At 43.3% G+C, this 21,321-nt stretch overlaps 1 protein-coding gene across 2 annotated transcripts in view; it reads right to left on the bottom strand.

Annotated features, from left to right (window-relative positions):
• The window catches only part of LOC114669337 (bestrophin-3), a 71,266-nt gene that overhangs the window by 30,699 nt on the left and 19,246 nt on the right, over nucleotides 1-21,321 (bottom strand). The window contains exon 3 of one of the 2 annotated variants that reach the window (XM_028825555.2): nucleotides 15,557-15,651. The exons of the other annotated variant lie outside the window; for it this stretch is intronic. Within the exon in view, the coding sequence (XP_028681388.1) occupies nucleotides 15,557-15,651 (95 nt within the window). The remainder of the gene's footprint in view (nucleotides 1-15,556; nucleotides 15,652-21,321) is intronic. 2 annotated transcript variants of the gene reach the window in all.

Raw genomic sequence — 21,321 nt, 5'->3', positions numbered from 1 at the left:
GTTTATTTGAAATTCTCTGTGTGCTCTGCCTTATAGTAAATGGACTCCGAAATGTAAACATACCAGAAGATGAAGGGGGGAAAAAATGTGTCATCACACATCAGTCGAAACCAAATGTCAAAAGGAGGCCTAAACAGCAAGTGCGAAAAATCGTTGTCAAAACTAAAGCAGGATTTTCGATCTTCACAAATCCGAAATTTTGGATGCTTGACACGTGTTTGAAGTAATAAGGCACTGCTAACGACAACAAGATCACAGGAATCCATAATCAAACAAAATGGGAACATAAAAATAAACAGACATAATGATAAAAAGTAATTGCAACTTGAAAAAGTAAAAATATTAAAAAAAGAGCCTAAATGGACTAAAACCTCCAATTCATAACATTGCAAAAAATTGTGTGGATTATATGTGTTATGTGTGGATTACCTGTCAAGACTTTATTTATTTGAATTGTTTTCATTTCTTATCAGTGTTTCATGACTCCATGACCTGGGGTTAGAATTACGTAATCTTGTGCCACCTTGCATGTCATATAAGGTGACCAAAGGAGGTTTTACTGTCAGGAAGGGTATCCACCTTAAAGAACTTCTACTCATTTACCCCAAATCATGATGAGGATAGTTTTTCCCTATCTTAACCCTGACATCCTATTACTAGTACATATACTTGCAGCCGTTTTTGTAAAGCATAGGTATGCTTGTAGCCGTTGGAACCAGGTGTGCTACTTGTACCACAGACTGGAGAGACTGGCATACAGTCCGCGAAACACAGAAGTACAGTCATATAAAAAAGTTTGGGAACCCCTCTTAATTCTTTGGATTTTTGTTTCTCATTGGCTGAACTTCCTTTTAATATCTGACATGCCTTATGGACACAGTAGGATTTCAGAAAATATGCAATATACATCATAACAAAATTAGACAGGTGCATAAATGTGGGCCCCCCAACAGAGATATGACATCAATACTTAGCTGAGCCTCCTTTTCAAATCTAACAGCCTCTAGACGCTGTCCTCCTATAGCCTTTGATGAGTGTTTGATTCTGGATGGAGGTCTTGTTGACCATTCTTCATACAAAATCTCTCCAGTTCAGTTCAATTTGATGGACAGCCTGCTTCAAATCATCCCATAGATTTTCCATAATATTCAAGTCAGGGGACTGTGATGGCCATTCCAGAACATTGTACTTCTCCCTCTGCATGAATGCCTTTGTAGATTTCCAACTGTGTTTTGGGTCATTGTCTTGTTGGAATATCCAACCCCTGCGTAACTTCAACTTTGTGACTGATACTTGAACATTATCCTGAAGAATTTGTTGATATTGGGTTGAATTCATTTGACCCTCAACTTTAACAAGGACCCCAGTCCCTGAACTAGCCACACAGCATGATGAAACCTCCACCAAATTTGACAATAGGTAGCAGGTGTTTGTCTTGGAATGCGGTGTTCTTCTTCTGCCATGCAAAGCGCTTTTTGTTTTGACCAAATAGCTCAATTTGTGCCTCATCAGTCCAAAGTACTTTGTTGCAAAATGAATCTGGCTTGTCTAAATGAGCATTGGCATACAACAAGCGACTCTGTTTGTGGCGTGGGTGCAGAAAGGGCTTCTTTCTCATCACCCTGCCATACAGATGTTTGAATTGTAGAGCGATGTACAGATACACCATCTGCTGCAAGATGTTCTTGCAGGTCTTTTGAGGTGATCTGTGGGTTGTCTGTCACCATTCTCACAATCCTGCTCATATGCCGCTCCTGTATTTATCTTGGCCTGCCAGACCTGCTGGGTTTAACAGCAACTGTGCCTGTGGCCTTCCATTTCCTGATTCCATTCCTTACAGTTACAGAAACTGACAGTTTAAACCTCTGAGATGGCTTTTTGTAGCCTTCACCTAAACCAGGAGACTCAACAATCTTTGTTTTCAGATCTTGTGAGAGTTGCTTTGAGGATCCCATGCTGTCTGTCACTCTTCAGAGGAGAGTCAAAGGGAAGGAAGCACAACTTGTAATTGACCACCTTAAATACCTTTATATCTCATGACTGGACACACCTGTCTATGAAGGCTTAATATCCTCATCCAACCAAGTAATCAGCATTGAGCAGTGACAGGCATTCAAATCAGCACAATGACAAGGGGACCCACATTTGTGCACAGCCAGTTTTTCACATTTGATTTCATTTCTGCGTCACTAAAAATCTTTGTTTGGAAAACACCTCAGATGTTCCTAGGAAATGAAAGACATACCACTGTTATCTTTATTGTTGAAAGGAGAGTCAATTATTATGCAGGCTGAGAGGGGGTCCCAAACATTTTCATATGACTGTAAAACAAGTAGTATTGAAGTATTTGGCAGCTATTGTATAATAATAGTGATCGTTTTTTTTTTGTTTTTTCATTTTTGAGCTTCCTAGACACCCCAAAGGTAGAATATCTCACAAAGTAATTTTTCCCATAAAAACAGAAAATCCAGGGCCAAAAGGGTTAAACATGTCTCTCTTAATCTGTCTTAGCTCTCTTATAGTTGGTTATGTGGTTGGGGAACCGTAAAGTGCAAAGTGTCTGGTTGATATTGGCCTTCAGTCCTGGATCCTTATAATCAATTGTAATCGAATACGACTCGGAGACGGGGAACGCGTCGGCCATGTTAAGGAGTTAAGAGTCGAAACGTCATCAAACGACATGTTTTAGGAAAAATCAAATCAGACCTTCAGGACAATAAACAGTCAAATTTAACTCCATAAAAGCTGAGTAAGAAAAACTGAATCAAGAACAGAAGACACTCCGCAAAGGTCAACCTCCAGCCGTGTTTTGTCTGTGTTCATGTGTGCATTGATCAACAGCGAACGCTTTAGAAACTTCACGATCATACAGTAAGCCATGCACTTTAATGGTACCACTCTCCACACCCAAGTGCAGGGGGTCCCAGAGGAAAATGGCATCCGTGCAGCATGTCACAATCAGTGTGGTGAACTCCTCCACATTTCTTGCCACAGTTTGCTTGCCCACAACAAGGCTGTGGGCTCTTCTCGGAATTCTAAATGTAACTAACCTGTTTTTTTTCTTTATAATATTCTAATATTCAAACCAGACAATGAATTTATATTAAAATGAGCAATAAAGACGCACTTTGGAGAGTCTGAGAATCACCAATTCACTTTTTCACAAATCTGGAGGCGCACGTCCACCGTCACTTACATGACCGTCGTGCATATTTGATTTTTGCCAGTCGGACGAAAGAGTTTATTAAATGAGTTGTAAATTGTACACATGTACAGGGTGAGTCAAAATTGAAGAAGATTTGAATGGCGGAAACAATTTATTCACAAAACATACTTCATATTTGCCAGATGATTTACAGGAACGTCTCAACCGGTCATCATGTTCAACACACAAAACACCAACGAGCAACAGTACCATTTAAAGCCTGGACACACAATAGATGATACTGCAGTCCTTATTCTGTCCTTCAGGTCATTGATATCACAAACTTTCCTGCTATACACGCACCCCTTCACCATACCCCATAGCCAGAAATCACAGGGTGTCAAATCAGGGGAGCGTGGAGGCCATGACAATAGTCCACCATGGCCTATCCATTGACCTGGAAAGGTGTGGTAGAGATAAAAAGAATCCATTAGTGATAACATAATTTTGACTCACCCTGTATTTGTCTTGTATGTACCTGCACAAACTTTTAACTACGAGGGACGTTCAAAACGTTTCCGCATATTTATATTTTCCTTGGAAACGGTTAGTAGTAATTGGGCATTAAAAAGTTGGTACGACGCTGGGAAAATTGCATCGCAAATGAAGGTGACTATGTAGAAAAGTGATGTCATTTGTTTTTGAAATTCATAATAAATAGAGCGGAAATTTCATTGCAGCAACTCCAAATCGTACTCAGTAGTTTGTATGCCCCCCAAGTGCCTGACAACGTCCTAATGAGATGACAGATGGTCTCCTGGGGGATCTCCTCCCAGATCTGGACCAGGGCATCACTAAGCTCTTGGACAGGTTGAGGCATCAGATGGACCCAAACAAAGTCCCACCCAGAGGTGTTCTATTGGACTGAGGTCAGGTGAGTGAGCGTGGGGGGGCCAGTCAATGGTATCAATTCCGTCATCATCTCACCACATGAGGCCGGGCATTGTCGTGCACCTGGAGGAACCAGCCTAGGGTCAGTCAATGAGTCCAAGGATTTCATCCCGATACCTAATGGCAGTCAAGTGCCGTTGTCTAGTCTGCAGAGATCTGTGTGCCTCTCCATGGATATGCCTCCCCAGATATACCATCACTGACCCACCACCACACCAGTCATGCTGAACGATGTCACAGGCAGGATAACGTTCTCCATGGCTTCTGCAGACCCTTTCACATCTGTCACATGTGCTCAGGGTGAACCTGCTCTCATCTGTGAAAAGCACAGGGCGCCAGTGGTGGACCTGCTAATTCTGGTATTCTATGGCAAATGCCAACCAAGCTCCATGGTTCCCACTACAGGACGTTGGGCCCTCAGGCCCCCCTCATGAAGTCTGTTTCTGATTGCTTGCTCAGAGACATTCACACCAGTGGCCTTTTTGCCTGCCTGCTGGAGGTCATTTTGTAGACTCTGCCAGTGCTCATCCTGTTCCTCTTTGTCCAAAAGAGCAGATACCGGTGGGTCCTGCTGATGGGTTAAGGACCTTCTACGAGGTGCCCTGTCCAGCTCTCCTGGAGTAACTGCCTGCCTGTCTCCTGGAATCTCCTCCATGCCCTTGAGACTGTGCTGGGAGACAAAGCAAAGCTTCTGGCAATGCCATGTATTGATGTGCCTGCCATCCCGGAGAAGTTGGACTACCTGTGCCACCAAACTCTGTAGGGTCCAGGTATGGCCTCATGCTACCAGTAGTGACGCTGACCGTAGCCAAATGCAAAATGAGTCACAAAACAGATGAGGAGGGAAAAATGTCAGTGGGCTCCCTCCACCTGTTAAACCATTCATTCCTGTTTGGGGGGTCATCTCATTGTTGCCCCTCTAGTGCACTGATGAACAAGCCCCTCTGCTACTTCACTGAGCAGATCAATAGCCCAGGAGTGTCACTGACTTGAAGTTCTACTCGCATTAGAAAGTGTGCCTTTAATTGTTTTTAAGCAGTATACTGTATATACTGTAGGTGCTGTGTATATTTTTGTGCTGTCTGTAAATAGGCGTTATTTATTTATTTTTTTATCCTTTTCCTTTGTTTGTTGTTTTTCTGCGCAGTTTCATTATGGGGGGGGGGGGGGGGGGGTGTTCACAGGTATGATCATATAAATCAGTAATTGTTTACTTGTTTAGTTTTTTGTGTATCATTTTCTAAAGGGTTATACTTGGGTTTTTCATAATAAATGCACTGTTTGTTTAATTGGGTTAATGTCGTCTGGTGGTTATTTTTTCTGTTTATAATGGACACCATCATCAAAGGGGATCAGATTAGGGCTAGGGTTCTGCCCATTTCCGAACCTGTTCAAATGAATTTCTTACGAAGGGAAGGAGGTGCTTGTGTGTGTGTCGGGCTCTTCGTATTACGCGCTACATCGACGGCTATAGTGGACACACTTTCCTGTTCTTCACACTCTCTCGAGTCCAATAAAGACACCTCTGCTTACCACCACCCACCTTTGGAGTATATTATTCCTGAAGGCCAGGCCCAATGTCCTGAAAAAAGCACATAAGAGAACGTCACGTAAGCTGCAGGCACATTGACCATCCCAGCTTAAATTTTATCAGTCACTCTGCTCCAAAAATATAATTTAACTTTACATTCTTGAAAGTGTCTGCTGCAACCGTGTCAAAGTGAAATGAGGTGGCATCAATTCTAGTCTTTACCCACAATGCCGTCTTGTCGGTTAGTAAACCCTCCCATTGTGTTTTTTTTGTTTATTTGTTACGCTTTAACAGTTGCTGACTACAGTAATCCCTCGCTATATCGCGCTTCGACTTTCGCGGCTTCACTCTATCGCGGATTTTATATGTAAGCATATCTAAATATATATCATGGATTTTTCGCTGGTTCGCGGATTTCTGCGGACAATGGGTCTTTTTACTTCTGGTACATGCTTCCTCACTTGGTTTGCCGAGTTGATTTCATACAAGGGACGCTATTGGCGGATGGCTGAGAAGCTACCCAATCAGAGCATGCGGTTAAGTTCCTGGAAGCTGATTGGCTCAGCGACGGAGAGCAGCATTCGATTCCGCTTTACGTTAGCCAGCATCTCGTCTCGCTCATTCAGCATCAACGTGTTTTGCTGTTGGTGAGTACCCATGACTAATTTTCTACGTACTTAGTACATGTACGTACGTTTAGTGTAACTGTACACACATTTTATATAATGTCTTGCATTGTACGTATTTATTGCTGGCGGTCTGTCTATTGTAATGGCTGTAACATACGTGATATCGGAGACGCTCGATATCTAATATAACTGGGTAAGCAAGTAAAACGAGTGCATTACTGTAAATATAGTAAATATAAATTTATTTTTGTTAAAATATGTATTATTACAATGTGTTTAAAACTGTATTATGTATTAAATAAAACTCCTCAATGATATACGATACGTATGTTTGTGCGTAGTATATAAACAGTGTGTTTACATACATAATTTCAACGATTCTTACCTAATATCTAAAGAGAATATAAAGGGTTTATGCTGTATAACTGTGCGGGAAATGTTTATAAGAGTGTGGGAGAGTTTATAAGGGCTTAAAATATATCAAAATAACCATATAAACATATGGTTTTTACTTCACGGATTTTCACCTTTTGCGGGGGGTTCTAGAACGCAACCCCCGCGATCGAGGAGGGATCACTGTACTTCCGTAAATTAGGAAGGGGTTGTAGAGTCAAAATTCTGTATCTAGGAATAATTCAAAATTCTCACCTTTTTGGCAGATAACCGATATAATATATTTGTACGTATTTTTTCCAACTGAAAGATATTTTTTTAACTAATGTAGCACTGACTAAATTTACATTCTGGCACAACTTTTACCTGTTGAAATACGCATTAAAGCCCTACTGCTCAAACAGGTCTGACAGAAGGTGTTCACGTTCCTCGAATTGGTAAAACTACAGATTTACATATTCACTCACTTGCTCAAAAAGCAGCTGCTGTCAAATAAACGCAACACTAGTGATGAACGACTCTCTTCGGCGAGTCATATGAACCGAATCACGAGAACGAACGAATGGCTTCAGTGGCGCTCAATGGGAGTTCTTAAGGTCATGATTTCCTTGTGCCATGTTGTCAGAGGCTTTCATTTCGCTGGTAGATGTTTAAAGCACATGCCCAAGAACCGTGTCACTCATGGGGTCTCGACTCATTTGATTCGCGAAGGAGTCGCCACCCGAGAGCCAGTCTCGTTCATATCATTTGCGAATAAATCATTTCGAGCTGCAAATTCTCCTTCACCTGCGACTCTACAACGGAAAGTCTGATTTCAATTATGCATCTTAAATGTGGTATTGTGCCTTGTGAACTGTAACAGAACAATGGCATATGAATTATCTGAATTAATTATATGCGCTCACTGGCCACTTTATTAGGTACACTTGTTCAACTGCTGTTCTAATCAGCCAATCACATGGCAGCGACTCAATGCATTTCGGCCTGTAGACGTTGTCAAGATGACCTGCTGAAGTTCAAACCGAGCATCAGAATGGGGAAGAAAGGGGACTGAAGTGACGTGGCTGTTGGTGCCAGATGGGCAGGACTGAGGATTTCAGCAACGGCTGATCTACTGAGATTTTCACACACAGCCTTTTCTAGGGTTTATAGACAGAGTGGTGGCTCTGAGGCTAGGGATCTGCACTGGCAATCAGAAGGTTGCCGGTTCGAATCCTATAAATGCCAACAGGAACTGTGCTCTGTTGGGCCCTTGAGCAAGAACCTGCAATTGCTGAGCGCTTTGAGTAGTGAGAAAAGCGCTATATAAATGCAAAGAATTATTATTATTATTAGAATGCTCCAAAAAAGGGAAAATATCTAACGAGTGGCAGATCTCTGGGTGAAACTTCATCATTGATGGCTGGTTTGAACTGATAGAAAGGTAACAGGAACTCAAATAACTACTCGATACAACCGAGGTGTGCGGAAGAGCATCTCTGAACACAAAACACATCAAACCTTGAAGCAGATGGGGGGGCTACATTAGCAGGAGACCACACCGGGTGCCACTCCTGTCACCTAAGAACAGACAACTGAGACTATAATTCACAACACTGCCTGGTCTGATAAGTCTCCATTTCTACTTCAACATTCAGATGGTAGGCCAGAATGTGGCGTCAACAACATGAAAGCATGGGTCCATCTGGCTTTGTATCAAATGTTCCAGGGTGGTGGTTTAATGGTGTGGAGAATATTTTCTCAGCACACTTTTGGTCCCTTAGTACCAACTGAGCATCATTTAAATGCCACAGCTTACCTGAGTATTGTTGCTGACCGCGTCCATCCCTTTATGACTGCAGTGTGCCCGTCTTCTGACGACTACTTCCAGCAGGATAACACATCATGTCACAAAGCTCAGGTAATCTCAAACTGGTTTCTTGATCCTGACAATGAGTTTACTGGACTCAAATGGCCTCCAGTGTCACCAGATCTCAATCCAGTAGAGCACCTTTGGGCTGTGGTGGAACAAGAGACTCGCATCATGGATGTGCAGCTGACAACTCTGCAGCAACTGCTTCATACTATCATGTTGATACGGACCACAGTCCCTCAGGAATATTTCCAGCACCTTGTTGAATCTACGCCATGAAGAATTATGGAAGTTCTGAAAGCAAAAGGGGGTCCAACCCGCTACTAGCAAGGTGTACCTAATAAAGTGGCCGGGGAGTGTGTAAATGAATAAAGAATGATTTTATTTGAATACACACAAATGTACATATATATCAAAATAAGGTACATATTATATATTTGTGTTGTGAGCAGCGACGACCACTGTTCCCCCATCCTCCAGACTTTCCATATATTAAATTAGATAAACTTTACTACGGAGAAATTCACACTGCATGGCAGACTTGAAATGAATCAAAAGAATTGATTCACTTAAATAGGTAGTTAGAAAGAATCAAACCAGTAAAGTGAATTGAAATGCCCGTCAGACACGACTCGAGACACGGCTCCTTCAAGGCCCACCACCTTCTAGTCAGCTGCATAGCTCTTTGGGTAAAACACTTAAAGGCTACATACACTTCACAAATATTATATATATATTAAAAAAATACATTACCTTTAAGATGTGAATACACCAAAGCAAAATCACATTTCCTTCTACATGCACATTGTGGTAAAATGGTTTATATGAAATTCATACCCATATACAGGATCAACAGGGATATCACCCACTCTTACCTTACAAAGAGTTTTGGTTAATGTTACTGTAACATCTGGCTTAGCCATCCCTCACTCAGGCACATTTATTTATTGCAAGCAGGTTGCTCTATCACATGGCCAAATGAAAATGGATGACCATCTAAATGGAGGGTTCAGCTTTTTAGTGACACCCACATAACATCAAGCATACAGCCATGCAATCTCCACAGACTGGCAGTAGACCTGGTCTTACTGAAGAGCGCTCAGTGACTTTCAGTGTGGCACTGTCACAGGGTGCCACCTTTCCAACAAGTCAGTTGGTCAAATTTCTGCTCTGCTAGAGTTGCCCCACTCAACTGTAAGGACCACCTATTGTGAAGTGAAGCAACAACAGTGGTAGGCAACACAAATTCACTGAATGGGACCTCCAAGTGCTGAAGCTTACAATAATCTTTTGTCCTCTGACTTCTATACTGCCTCTGGAAGCAATGCCAGCACAAGAACTGTCAATTGGGAGCTCCATGAGATGGGTTTCCAGGAAATGTTGGAAGCCCACTATCATAGAAGTGGAAATGTTATCAGGAGTGATGAATCAGTCTTCACCATCTGCCAGTCTGGGTTTGTCGGATGGAGGGAGAGTGTTATCTGCTGACTGTAAAGTTTGGTGGTGGGAGAGAAGGAGTAATAGCTGGGGACCACTTGTCATGCTTTTGGCTGGGCCCCTTTGCTCCAGTGAAGGGAAATCTTAAAGCTACAGCATAGAGTGACATTTGAAAGGATTGTGTGCTTCCCAACTTTGTGACAACAGTTTGGGTGAGACTCTTCTTCTTTCAGGTCCATACAGAAACGGTGAGTGGATGAACCTGACTGGCCGGCACAAAGTCCCTACTGTCTTCAACCCCCACTGAGCAATTTAGCATGTACTGGAATGCCGACTTATTGCCTGGCATTTGTGCCTGACCTCACTAATCCCCTTGTGAATACCTGGAAGTGAATTCTTGCAGTCACCATGTGTTACATTCTGATGGATGGATGGATGGATGGATGGATGGATGGATGGATGGATAATATTCCTGCTCAACACACGCCTCGTAGCCTTGGTTTTCAAATGTGCCATCATTAGTGCAAGCTCCTGTGCAGTCTGTGCCATCTCCACTGTAGCCACTGTTCCAGCCTTCATTGTCCTGTGTAATTCCACAACATCATTACCAAAGGCAGCCTCCTCCACACATCTCTATCCTTACTGATTCTTGTGGGTCTAAATTAATGGAAGCAGCCATTCTATCTTCATATGGAGGACCATAACCAAAGCGAGCTTAAGAAGGGTTTGGACAATGTCCTCGGTGCTCACTGTCGTTTAACTGAGGACTATAAGTGTCAAGTCCTGATGAATCATCTAGAGCTGCCCACTGGTTACCAGGTAGCTAAAGGGTACCTGAATATCCCAATCCTATACACCAGTGCTAGGCAGGCTTTGGAGCAGACGTATGGTCAACCAAGACAATTTGTTCAATACCAATTGAAGTTCATTTTGAATATGCCAGCTCTACAGCCAGATGATGCTCTAGGATTGAAAACTTTGCTGCTGCTGTTAACATTTTGGTGGGTTTGTTTAACTCTATGGATGGTCCCTCTAAATCTGAACTGCACTGTGGGTCTCATGTAGATACATTGCTGGATAAACTGCCAGTTAACTATGGAGGCACATTTGGAGATCACGGCCTCAACAAGCTCATTATTAGGAGTGTCAGTGCCAGAACTTCCACACTACCAGATCTAGATGAGTGGATTGACCGGCAAACTCAAGCCATACAGATACCCCGGTGTGTGTCTGAGGCCGTCAAGGGGGGACCCTATTAACGAGAGCAGAAACCTTCCAAGTTTACAAAGATGAGGACATGCACAGGTCTCACAGGACATGAGCAGCACACGCCTTCTACTTCAAAATCTGGTGCTTCATCCACAGACACCAAAGCTTCAAGTACAGCTAAGAAGCAGGACCTCTCTAAGTCATACTGCAATAATAGATAGATAGAAAAGTCAAAAGAAAGATAATATCTGACATGGCAGTCCCAGTCCCCGTCCCAGTGAGGTGCTATACAAGGCATATTGCTGTTGGTATAAAGGAGACCCAGTCACGTTTCTTGACACACATCCGCTGAATGATTCATTGGTTGAAACTACTCACTGTTAATGTGTCACAAAGGGGATGTGCAGGGTTGTTCATAATGGCACTCCATTTTGTTCTAATTCTATTCTTTACTGCGACCACCAGGGGGTCTAAAGTGCTTCTCATAACTGAGTCGGCCCTGTTGATTCAGTAAGCCTCTCTTGAAGTGAAGTTACCTACAGAGGGTCTTTGGTGCAGCAAAACTCAATAAGGAGTGGCTTGTTTTTGCTGATGTTAAGTTGCAAACAATTCTCTTTGCACCAAGAAACAAACTTCTCGCCCTGACTCCTCTCCTTTGTCTCATCACCTTTATCAATACACCCCCCATAACTGCAAGATCAACTGAGAATTTCTGCAAGTGACATGACCTGCTGTTATATTTATAGTCTGAGGTGTACAGAGTGAAGAGAAATGGAGACATCACTGTTCTTCATGGTGCTCCAGTGTTGCTCACACAGTCACTGAGTGTCACAAACTGTGTGGTCTGTCTGACAGAGAGTCCATTATCAGGACACCACAGGTTCATCCACCTGCATATCTCAAAGTTTATGCCTCAACAGGGAGAGCTGGATGGTATTGAAGGCACTCGAGAAATAAAAACGCAAAATCCTCACATTGCTGCCAGCTTTGTCCAGGTGAGAATAAGCCTTGTGGCATGGACTGATAACTGCATCCTCCACTCCCATCTTTGTCCGATAGGCAAACTTCAGTGGGTACAGGTGGTCTACCACAACGAACTCATATAGTCCAGGACCAGCCACTCATGATGTGAGATGTTGGTGCCACTGGTCTGTAGTTATTAGGTGAAGAGTCACCTGCCTTCTTTGGAACAGGGACAATGCAGGATGTTTTCCACACCAGTGGCACTTTCGGAAGCCATTGGGGCAGACTGAACAAATGACAGAGGACACCACAAAGTTGGTCAGCACAGGCCTTAAGAACTTGAGGGCCAACTCCATCTTATCCCAAGGCTTTTCCTGTGGGAAACTTCAGTGGGTCCAGGTGGTCTACCACAATGAACTCATATAGTCCAGGACCAGCCTCTCATGATGCGAGATATTGGTGCCACTGGTCTGTAGTTATTAGGTGAAGAGTCACCTGCCTTCTTTGGAACAGGGACAATGCAGGATGTTTTCCACACCAGTGGCACTTTCGGAAGCCATTGGGGCAGACTGAACAAGTAACAGAGGACACCACAAAGTTGGTCAACGCAAGCCTTAAGAACTTGGGTCACATGTTCTGGGCCTGCACCAAACTAACATCATTTTGGACAAAAATTTTTAAGTGCCTCTCAGACAGCCTTAGTATCACAATCCCTCCTAACCCATTAACAGCTGTGTTCGGTGTCCTTCCAGATGGACTGGAATTGGAGAAGGACAAGCAAACGGTGATTGCATTCACTACACTCTTGGCACGCAGACTTATTTTGTTAAATTGGAAGAATCCTAATTCTCCTCTTATAAGTCAGTGGGAAACCGATGTTTTATATTATTTGAAATGGGAAAAAATCTAATTTTCAGTTAGAGGATCTGTACAAAATTTTTTCAAAACATGGCAGGATTTAATCAATATTATTTTAGAATAAGAGAATTAACTATTATTGCATTTAACTCCCTTCTCCATCTCTTATTTATATAGATATTTACTTCTCCCTTTCTTTTGTTTAATGTTGCCTTATTAAAAAGCTTAAAGAAATTTTCCTTTAGCTAAGCTGTCCTTCTCAGGGGTGGGGTTTGATTTGTCTTCAAATTTGTTGGGTTATAAATTGATCTGTTTGTATGGAATGATTACAATGAAAATTAATAAAATAAAAAAAAAAAAAAAAAAAAAAAAAAAGAACTTGAGGGCCAACTCCATCTTATCCCAAAGCTTTTCCTGTGTGTAGCTTCTTCAGTCGTCTCCATACTTTGTCTTCAGTTATGGTTAGTGCACACTGATGACTCCCGGACTTGTCATTGGCCATTCTAGTTGACATGGTAGCAGTTGTTGATGTAGTAGGAATGGTAAGGGGAGACTGGTCATTTGAACAAGGTGGCTTGGGAAGGGGAAATCTATTAAGAAATGAGTTCAGGGTGTTTGCTTTGTCCATATCCTTCATGTTATTCTGAGTGAGTTTGTTTTCTATTTTAGCTTTGTGAGCTTTCTCTCCTTCACTCAGCTTTTTCTTTAGCGCAAACTGTTCTTTGTCACCACCGGATTTGAATGCTCTTCTCTTTTGTCATTCGGGAGACCTTTTAGCTCCTTAGTAATCCAGGGCTCATTGTTTGGAAATCAGCACACTGTCCTTGTGCGTACCACGGTGTTCACACAGAAGTTCGTATAATCTGCGATGCAGCGACAGAGACCCTCAATATTGTCCCCATGTGACTCGCATTTCATTTCCTAGTCTGTCATTGGGAAGCAGCCATTTCAGCCTCCACTTCCTCACTATTCTGGTGGGAACAGGAGGTCGTCTAATAACAGGCTTGCAGGTGGGAATAAGATGAATCAAGTTAGGGTTAGGGTTAGGGTTGTGATCAGATTTTCCTATGGGTGCCAGTAGTTTACATTCAAAGGCATCTTTTACACGTATTGCTTAGCAGTTCCAAGGGCTGTACAAAGGTGTTCTAGGTAAGGTAACTTCAGCTGCAGTCTCAGCCCATATTTTTCTCGTTTCCATACTGTCATTGGCCAGCACAGCCTCTCTTCTGTTTGTTTGGCCCAAAGCACCAGATTTTCGTCTTTCACTAAGGTCACATTGTACGCATTACAGTTCCAGATGAGTGCTCACTGGTTGCCAACACTCCTGCAAAACCCGAAGAGTCAAACAGAGGGGAATCTCCGAGCACTGTGCCCGAGTCACTGAGTATGTTGTGGGCACATGTCACAAGTAGCTGAGGTTATGTCAACAAAAACTATGACTGAAGATCACTGGTAAAACTGTGTAGTGTAACACCAGTCTAAGGGATGTCTCAAGTGTCGCCCTCTACCATCTTAACATAAAACTGGCCGGTGTAGAATGCCTCTGATCTGATCTAGAAGACCAACCCTATGTCTATGACTTTAACTCTTTGAGGGCTGAACATTTATTCTAAAAAAAAAATTTAGTGGTTTCTGAAAAGCAATGGCTTTACACAGAAATCAACATGAAATGTCTGTTGCTGCATGCTGTGGCTGCCAGTTTGCCAAGAATATACGGCAGGCTTGCAGCCAGGCTGTCTTTGCGTGGCTGGGACACAGTCGCAGTGCATTGCAATCTGGTTTCTACCTCCAATCATTGTTAAGTGGCAGTCTTCCCTGGTGAACATTGTCAGTACAACGATTAGCTGGGGACCAATCAGCTGAAGCTGGAACCTCACATTCGTTTTCAAGCACTTGTATCAAAACCTGAGTCTGACAAGTCATAGTCCAGTTCAGAGATAATAGGCAAAACGTCGTCCACGGAGTATTTTGCTCCACTCATTTGCTTTGATCTCTCGCCAGATGTCAGTGCCATTGTTTGTACCTTGCTACTCATGCGAGCCAATGAATCTGACTTTCCTTCTAGCAACGAGAGTCCAACTAAAACATAACGGTTGGTTTTGTCACAGTTTACAGTCGATTACCATCGTCAACTCCTCCTTTTGACAAAAGTCAACATCAGCCCTGAAAGAGTTAATAAACCGAGCTCATTTGTGGGACGAGACTTCACACCATGAATCACACTTTATACTGTCTAACAGAAAGACTCGGCAGAGTGAATTAATGAATGAATGAACACGCATCACGTTTATTTATATCCCCAAGCTGTCTAAACGGACAAAAAGCATACGCGACCACAGTAAACTGTGGCAAGAAATTCAAGCAACACAACACAGGATGTGTCAGAAGTGACGCCCTGATCAAGAGCAGACCAGGCCTCAGACGTGGCAGATCCAAACTGTTAGCCCACACAAGTGGGGGGGTGCAGCGTCTGTGTGTGAGCGAGCAGTTGTTAAAGTGACAGCCCCACTTCAAGCTCTCCGCGGATCTAAAGGCTCACAGCACACTCAGGCAAAGGCAGCCGTGTCCAGACTCCATCCAATACTCACCCAAGACAAACGTGACCGGGATTTGTTCTGCATACTTATCACAGTAAAGAGACACCTTTTCAAAGTAACGCTTTTGCGTCTCTGAAAGAAAAAACCTGAAGTGGACAAAACACAAACATTGTTCTAAGTCATGGCAATTGGTTTTTAAAAGTGTACACAATGTGCATAGCCCACGGAGTAGGACATCGCTAGCATGCCAGTCCCATCAGTCCTTATTAATATGTTCTGTAAACCGTTTAGTGAAATTCACAATTTTTCCGATCTTTCTTATTCCATTACAGGGTCATATTAAAGCTGGAGATCATCCTTAGTGCAGCATTAGGCAAAAAAACAGAAACAAGCACTGGATGGGACGCCATTTCACCAAGGGCGTAGTCATAATCATGCTGGGGCAATTTAGGGTCTCTAATTAAATGGCAAACCAGGGAATGTCTCAACTCTCTTAGTGACTTGTATGGAAGTGTTCATAGTGGCGGTGTGCTATGTTGAAAATTCATGTAATGGTTCAACTTACAACATGACAGAGCACCATATATGACCTGATGGTGAGTTAGCAGGTGTTTTTGCAGACATCTTTAACATCTCTCTCTCAACCAGTCTGTATGTACCTACACAGTTCAAGAGTGCCACTGTCATTCCTGTGCCCAAAAAAACAACTGTAACCTGCCTCAATGACTACCGGCCTGTGGCACTGACCTGTCATAATGAAGTGCTTTGAACGACTAGCCCCCCCACCTTCACTGGACCCTTTTCAGTTTGTATCGTGCCAATCGGTCCACAGATGAGGTGTTTATTGACATCAGTTCACCCTTAAATTCAATCATCCCACGGCAGCTACTAGCGAAACTCTCTCTGCTTGGATTGAACACCTCACTTTGCTACTGGATCTTGGTCTTCTTCTCAGAAACACAACAGACAGTACATGTTGGTAGCAAGACATTGCGCACCATCAAGCTGGGCACGGGGGCCCCTCGGGGCAGGGTGCTCAGTCCATTGCTCGTTACTCTGCTAACACATGACTGGACCGCCAAATCCAGCCCAAATCAGCTCATTAAGTTTGCCGATGACACAACAGTAGTAGGACACATCACTAATGAAGACGAAACATCTTACAGAGCAGAAGTGGAACGGTTAGTGAGCTGGTGTGGGGACAACGATCTGTCGCTTAATGTCAACAAGTTGATGGTGGACTTCAGAACAAAGGCTGAACATCACCCACTGCATACCACTGGCCTTCCTGTGAAAAGGGTCAGCAGCACAAAATTATTGGGCATCTACATCACTGAGGATCTCTCCTCGACTCTCAATACCCCAACACCAGGTCAAGAAAGCTCAGCAGGGGCTGCATTTCCTTAGGAAGATCAAGTGAGTGAGAATTCCAAACCCCCAATCCGCACCACCTTCTACTGGGGCACTATTGAGAGATTCCTGGCAAGCTGCATCACATCTCGATACGGAAACTGCAGTGTGTCTGACAGGAAGACTCGGCAGCGTGTGGGCAGGACGGCTGAGAGGGTTATTGGGGTCTCTCTCCCCTCCATGCAATAAGATGCTACAGATGTTCTATCAGACGGTTGTGGTGAGCGCCCTCATCTACGCGGTGGTGTGCTGGGGAGGCAGCATAAAGAAGAGGGACGCCTCACACCTGGACAAACTGGTGAGGAAGGCAGGCTCTATTGTAGGCATGGAGCTGGACAGTTTGACATCCGTGGCAGAGCGAAGGGCGCTCAGCAGGCTCCTATCAATTATAGAGAATCCACTGCATCCACTGAACAGGATCATCTCCAGACAGAGGAGCAGCTTCAGCGACAGACTGCTGTCACCATCCTGCTCCTCTGACAGACTGAGGAGATCGTTCCTCCATCACACTATGTGACTCTTCAATTCCACCCGGGGGGGTAAACGTTAACATTATTCAAAGTTATTGTCTGTATACCTGCATTGTTATCATTCTTTAATTTAATATTGTTTTTGTATCAGTATGCTGCTGCTGGAGTATGGGAATTTCCCAATGGGATTAGTAAAGTATCTATCTACAGTATCTATCTATTTTTTAAGGACAGATGCAAGAAGAAGGCCCTCTGCATTGTGAGCGACTCCTCACACCCCTCTCATGGACTGTTCAATCTCTTGCCATCTGGGAGGCGATATCGCTCAATAAAATCAAGAACAGCCAGAATGTGCAATACCTTCTTTCCACAGGCAAACCCTCTTTAAAAAGAGCACATAATGTGCCATCTTTTATACACATAATCGCGAGGGACGTTCAAAAACTTTCCGCACTTTCATTGGAAACGGAGTAGTAATTGGGCATTAAAAAGTTGGTACAATGCTGGGAAAATTGTATCGCAAACGAAGGTGACTATGCAGAAAAGTACAGGTGGTACCTCACAATTCGACCTCCCGCAATTCGTCCGACCCGTAATTCGATGGTCGAATTTGCTGGGAGGTCGACTCGCATTTTCGACCTGCACGTGCTCTGTGCAGCGTGCAGGTTGAGAGACGCAAAACGTCAAATGTGATGTAGAGTTGGTTGGTGAGCGATGTAGAGTGGTGAGTTGATTGGTGAGCGATCTCGTGCTTGTAATTGCATCTCTTCTAATTGATTAACTAGCTGTTCATTAGATGTGTGTGTTAGCAGTCTATTTGCATCTTTCAGCCATGCCGTAGTAGCGACAGCAAATTCATTCCATTTCTTAGACTTTTCTGCGAATGCCTTTTTCTGTTTCTTAATCGTTCCCTCCTTATTTAAAGTAGATAGAAGCTTTTCGTGTAACTCCTCTATCTCTCTGTGCGTCGCACAAAAATCTTCGAATCTTTTTGCTACAATTAAGTGGGGTTTTTTCTTGGCCCTGCAACCAATTAATTGAATTCCCATAGACTTGTATGGGAAATGGTGTCTCGCAATTCGACCGTTTCACAATTCGACCCTAGTCCAGCAACGAATTAGGGTCGAATTGTGGGGTACCACCTGTAATGTCATTTGTTTTTGAAATTCTTAATAAATTGAGTTAAGAAAAAAAGAGCGGAAACGTTTTGAACGTCCCTCGTATTTATCTTTACTTGTCGTGTTTAATTGACTATTTTACATAGGTATTGGTTGGACTTTGTGAATTCAGTACTGTCTTGGTTTAATGTTTTTTTGCACATTTTCTGATCTTAAGTAACGAAATTTCATCCCACCGTATTTTAGATGTGGCTGGAATGATAAATAAAACCTAAACTTGGGAAAAACTTGAAGCGTATAAAAATCCTCAAACTGTCGATCAGTACAAATCCATTTGCCCCAATGACACACATTCTTTTTTAAAAAAAAAAATCAATACTTAAGTGTTCTTGGGGCTCACCATCCTAAACTTCAGCTGGCCTAACCCTAGACGTCTCAATACTCTGGACTGCCACCCGCCAGTTTGTCAAAAGCTCACGTATGCACAAGGTGATTGAAAAGTTGTATCACACCGGAAATGTACAAGGCCGAGTACAGAGTCGCCAGAGTACAGGCGACTTTTCCAACCCCACAAACTATTTGGCATTAAGTATTGAAATTGAGACACGGGATCTGCTATAAGATAAGCAGATATGACAAAGTCTTTATCGTCACAATTCACAGGCTTCCCTGTGTTTCATTTCCTAATGGTATGGCATAAAGAATTATTGGCCTCATTATACCAAACCAATATATTGTGTTTGTCAACTTACACAGATACACGAGCATAAAAAGTGTTAAAGTGTCCAACCTCGGAGATTCTTTTGTATTGGTTAAGCTACGAGCCGTGCTCGTTGTGTTAGAATTGTGCAGCCCTTTCAGGGGTAATGAGGAGGGAGAGCTGAAGGAAATAGGCATCCCTCTGGGACCTGGCAGATTATTTTAAAACGGAAGTTGCCAGCCTCTGTAGTGGGTTGGCACCTTGCCCGGGATTGGTTCCTGCCTTGTGCCCTGTGTTGGCTGGGATTGGCTCCAGCAGACCCCTGTGACCCCGTGTTCGGATTCAGCGGGTTGGAAAATGGATGGATGGAGTTGCCAGCCTCTGTTTCTCCCTTTGATTTGTGTTGCCCTTTCAGGGGATTCTTGCTCGCTTTGTTTAGAAGCTAAGCTTGACAGCTTTGGCCGCATTGCTCGATTTGATTTGTGTGCAAGATTTGGCTGTACGTGTACGAGGGGGGACCCAAAAATAATGAGAATTTTTTTTTGGGGGCTGGAGGGCCATTAGTTCCAAAATTTGCTGCTAGGTGTGTGTACTAGACTGGCTTCTGCATTATTTGGCCAAGCGGTGTCCTTCAAGTGTTCAAGTGATTTCGTGATGCAGTGCAGAGTAAACAACCTGAATTGTGGTGATCAGGCGAGTGGCTTCTGCATCACGACAACAGCATTGAGCGTGTGGCAATTTCTCACGAAAGTTGGGATGACAATGGTTTCCCACTCCCTGGACCTTACACTCTGCAATTTTTTCTTATTTCCAAGAATGAAGAAGGACCTTCAAGGAAAGCGTTTTCAGGATGTAAAGGGGGTCAAGAAGCAAACAACTGCACTGAAGGCCATCACTTTGCAAGAGTGTCAGCACAGTTCAGAACAATGGAAAAAGCGGTGGGACAAGTGTATTGTGTCTCAGGGAGAGTACCTGGAGGGTGATTCAATTTTGAAAATGTTCTGAGAAATATACAACTTATTTTTTAAAAATTCTCGCAATTTTTGGATTCCCCCCCCCCCCCCCTCATAAATCAAGGCTAACAATGTAGAGTGTTAACTTGTCCACCAATATAAAAAGAACCTTTCCTGGACACTTTTACACCCCAAAACAGCCCCATACATTAAAATGCTTAAGTGTCTCTGCTGAGGAATTCAATGAAGCTGCGACTCCCTCTCACAACTGCCATCCCCCTGTAGACAGAAACAGCAGGACGTAAATTCGGACCACTGGATTACACAGCAGCCTTCTAGACCCTCTGTATCAAAGGAGGGTTCCATCCCCCCAGTTACGTAGCATCAGGCGGTCTCTTGGCCTCTGCTGCTCTTACCTTTACCGATTCACTTGCTTCTACCCTCTCAGACGACAGTGGTGGTGGAACTCAAATTCTCAGGGAGTAGCGTTGGATCGTCACTAAAATTTTGAGTTTGATTCCAATACCAGCTTCCATACCGCTGTACCAACACGATACCAAAGCAAATAATGAATAACTCCTCTTCGTCTCTGTCTCAGCTCCATGATACTTCATCTGCCCACCCCTCACACACACGCTATCAGATGCAACTCTACTGCTCCATCGAATGCTCATAATTTTATATTCAAGCTTCCACCCTCCGAGTATCTCATGTGCTTAACACTAGAATCCCTGAAGCCAACAAAAAAACTCATAATCCCGGGCCACCTTAAATTCCTTCACACCTCTCCACATCAGCGTCTTTTGTTTTGCAAATGCGTCAATCAGCACGAGCAGCCAGGAAGTGCCCAGAATCGAACCCGCAACCTCTTGATTATTAGTCAGCAGTTCTTACCGCTGCACCAGCCAAGCGGTCGTATCAATGTTGATACGATTTCTTTTTCTTCAGTTATATTCTTGAATAAAAACGCACTTGTTCTGTTAAACATGTACCTTCTGTGAAAGCGTTTATTTGATATTTGGACTTCAGGCTTCACACATCATGTCTACAGTTTGTCAATTATTACTAAAACATGAAAAAAGTTTCTGCTTTAGGTATGTGTTCAACATTTCCTGCCATCCTACATTTACACAGATCGTTGTAGACACGGAACACACATGAAATG

Source organism: Erpetoichthys calabaricus (assembly GCF_900747795.2).
Source record: "Erpetoichthys calabaricus chromosome 1 unlocalized genomic scaffold, fErpCal1.3 SUPER_1_unloc_22, whole genome shotgun sequence".
In the NCBI taxonomy this organism is placed as follows: domain Eukaryota; kingdom Metazoa; phylum Chordata; class Cladistia; order Polypteriformes; family Polypteridae; genus Erpetoichthys; species Erpetoichthys calabaricus.
The sequence above is the reverse complement of the archived record's forward strand: the minus strand, read 5'-3'. Positions and strand labels throughout refer to the sequence as shown.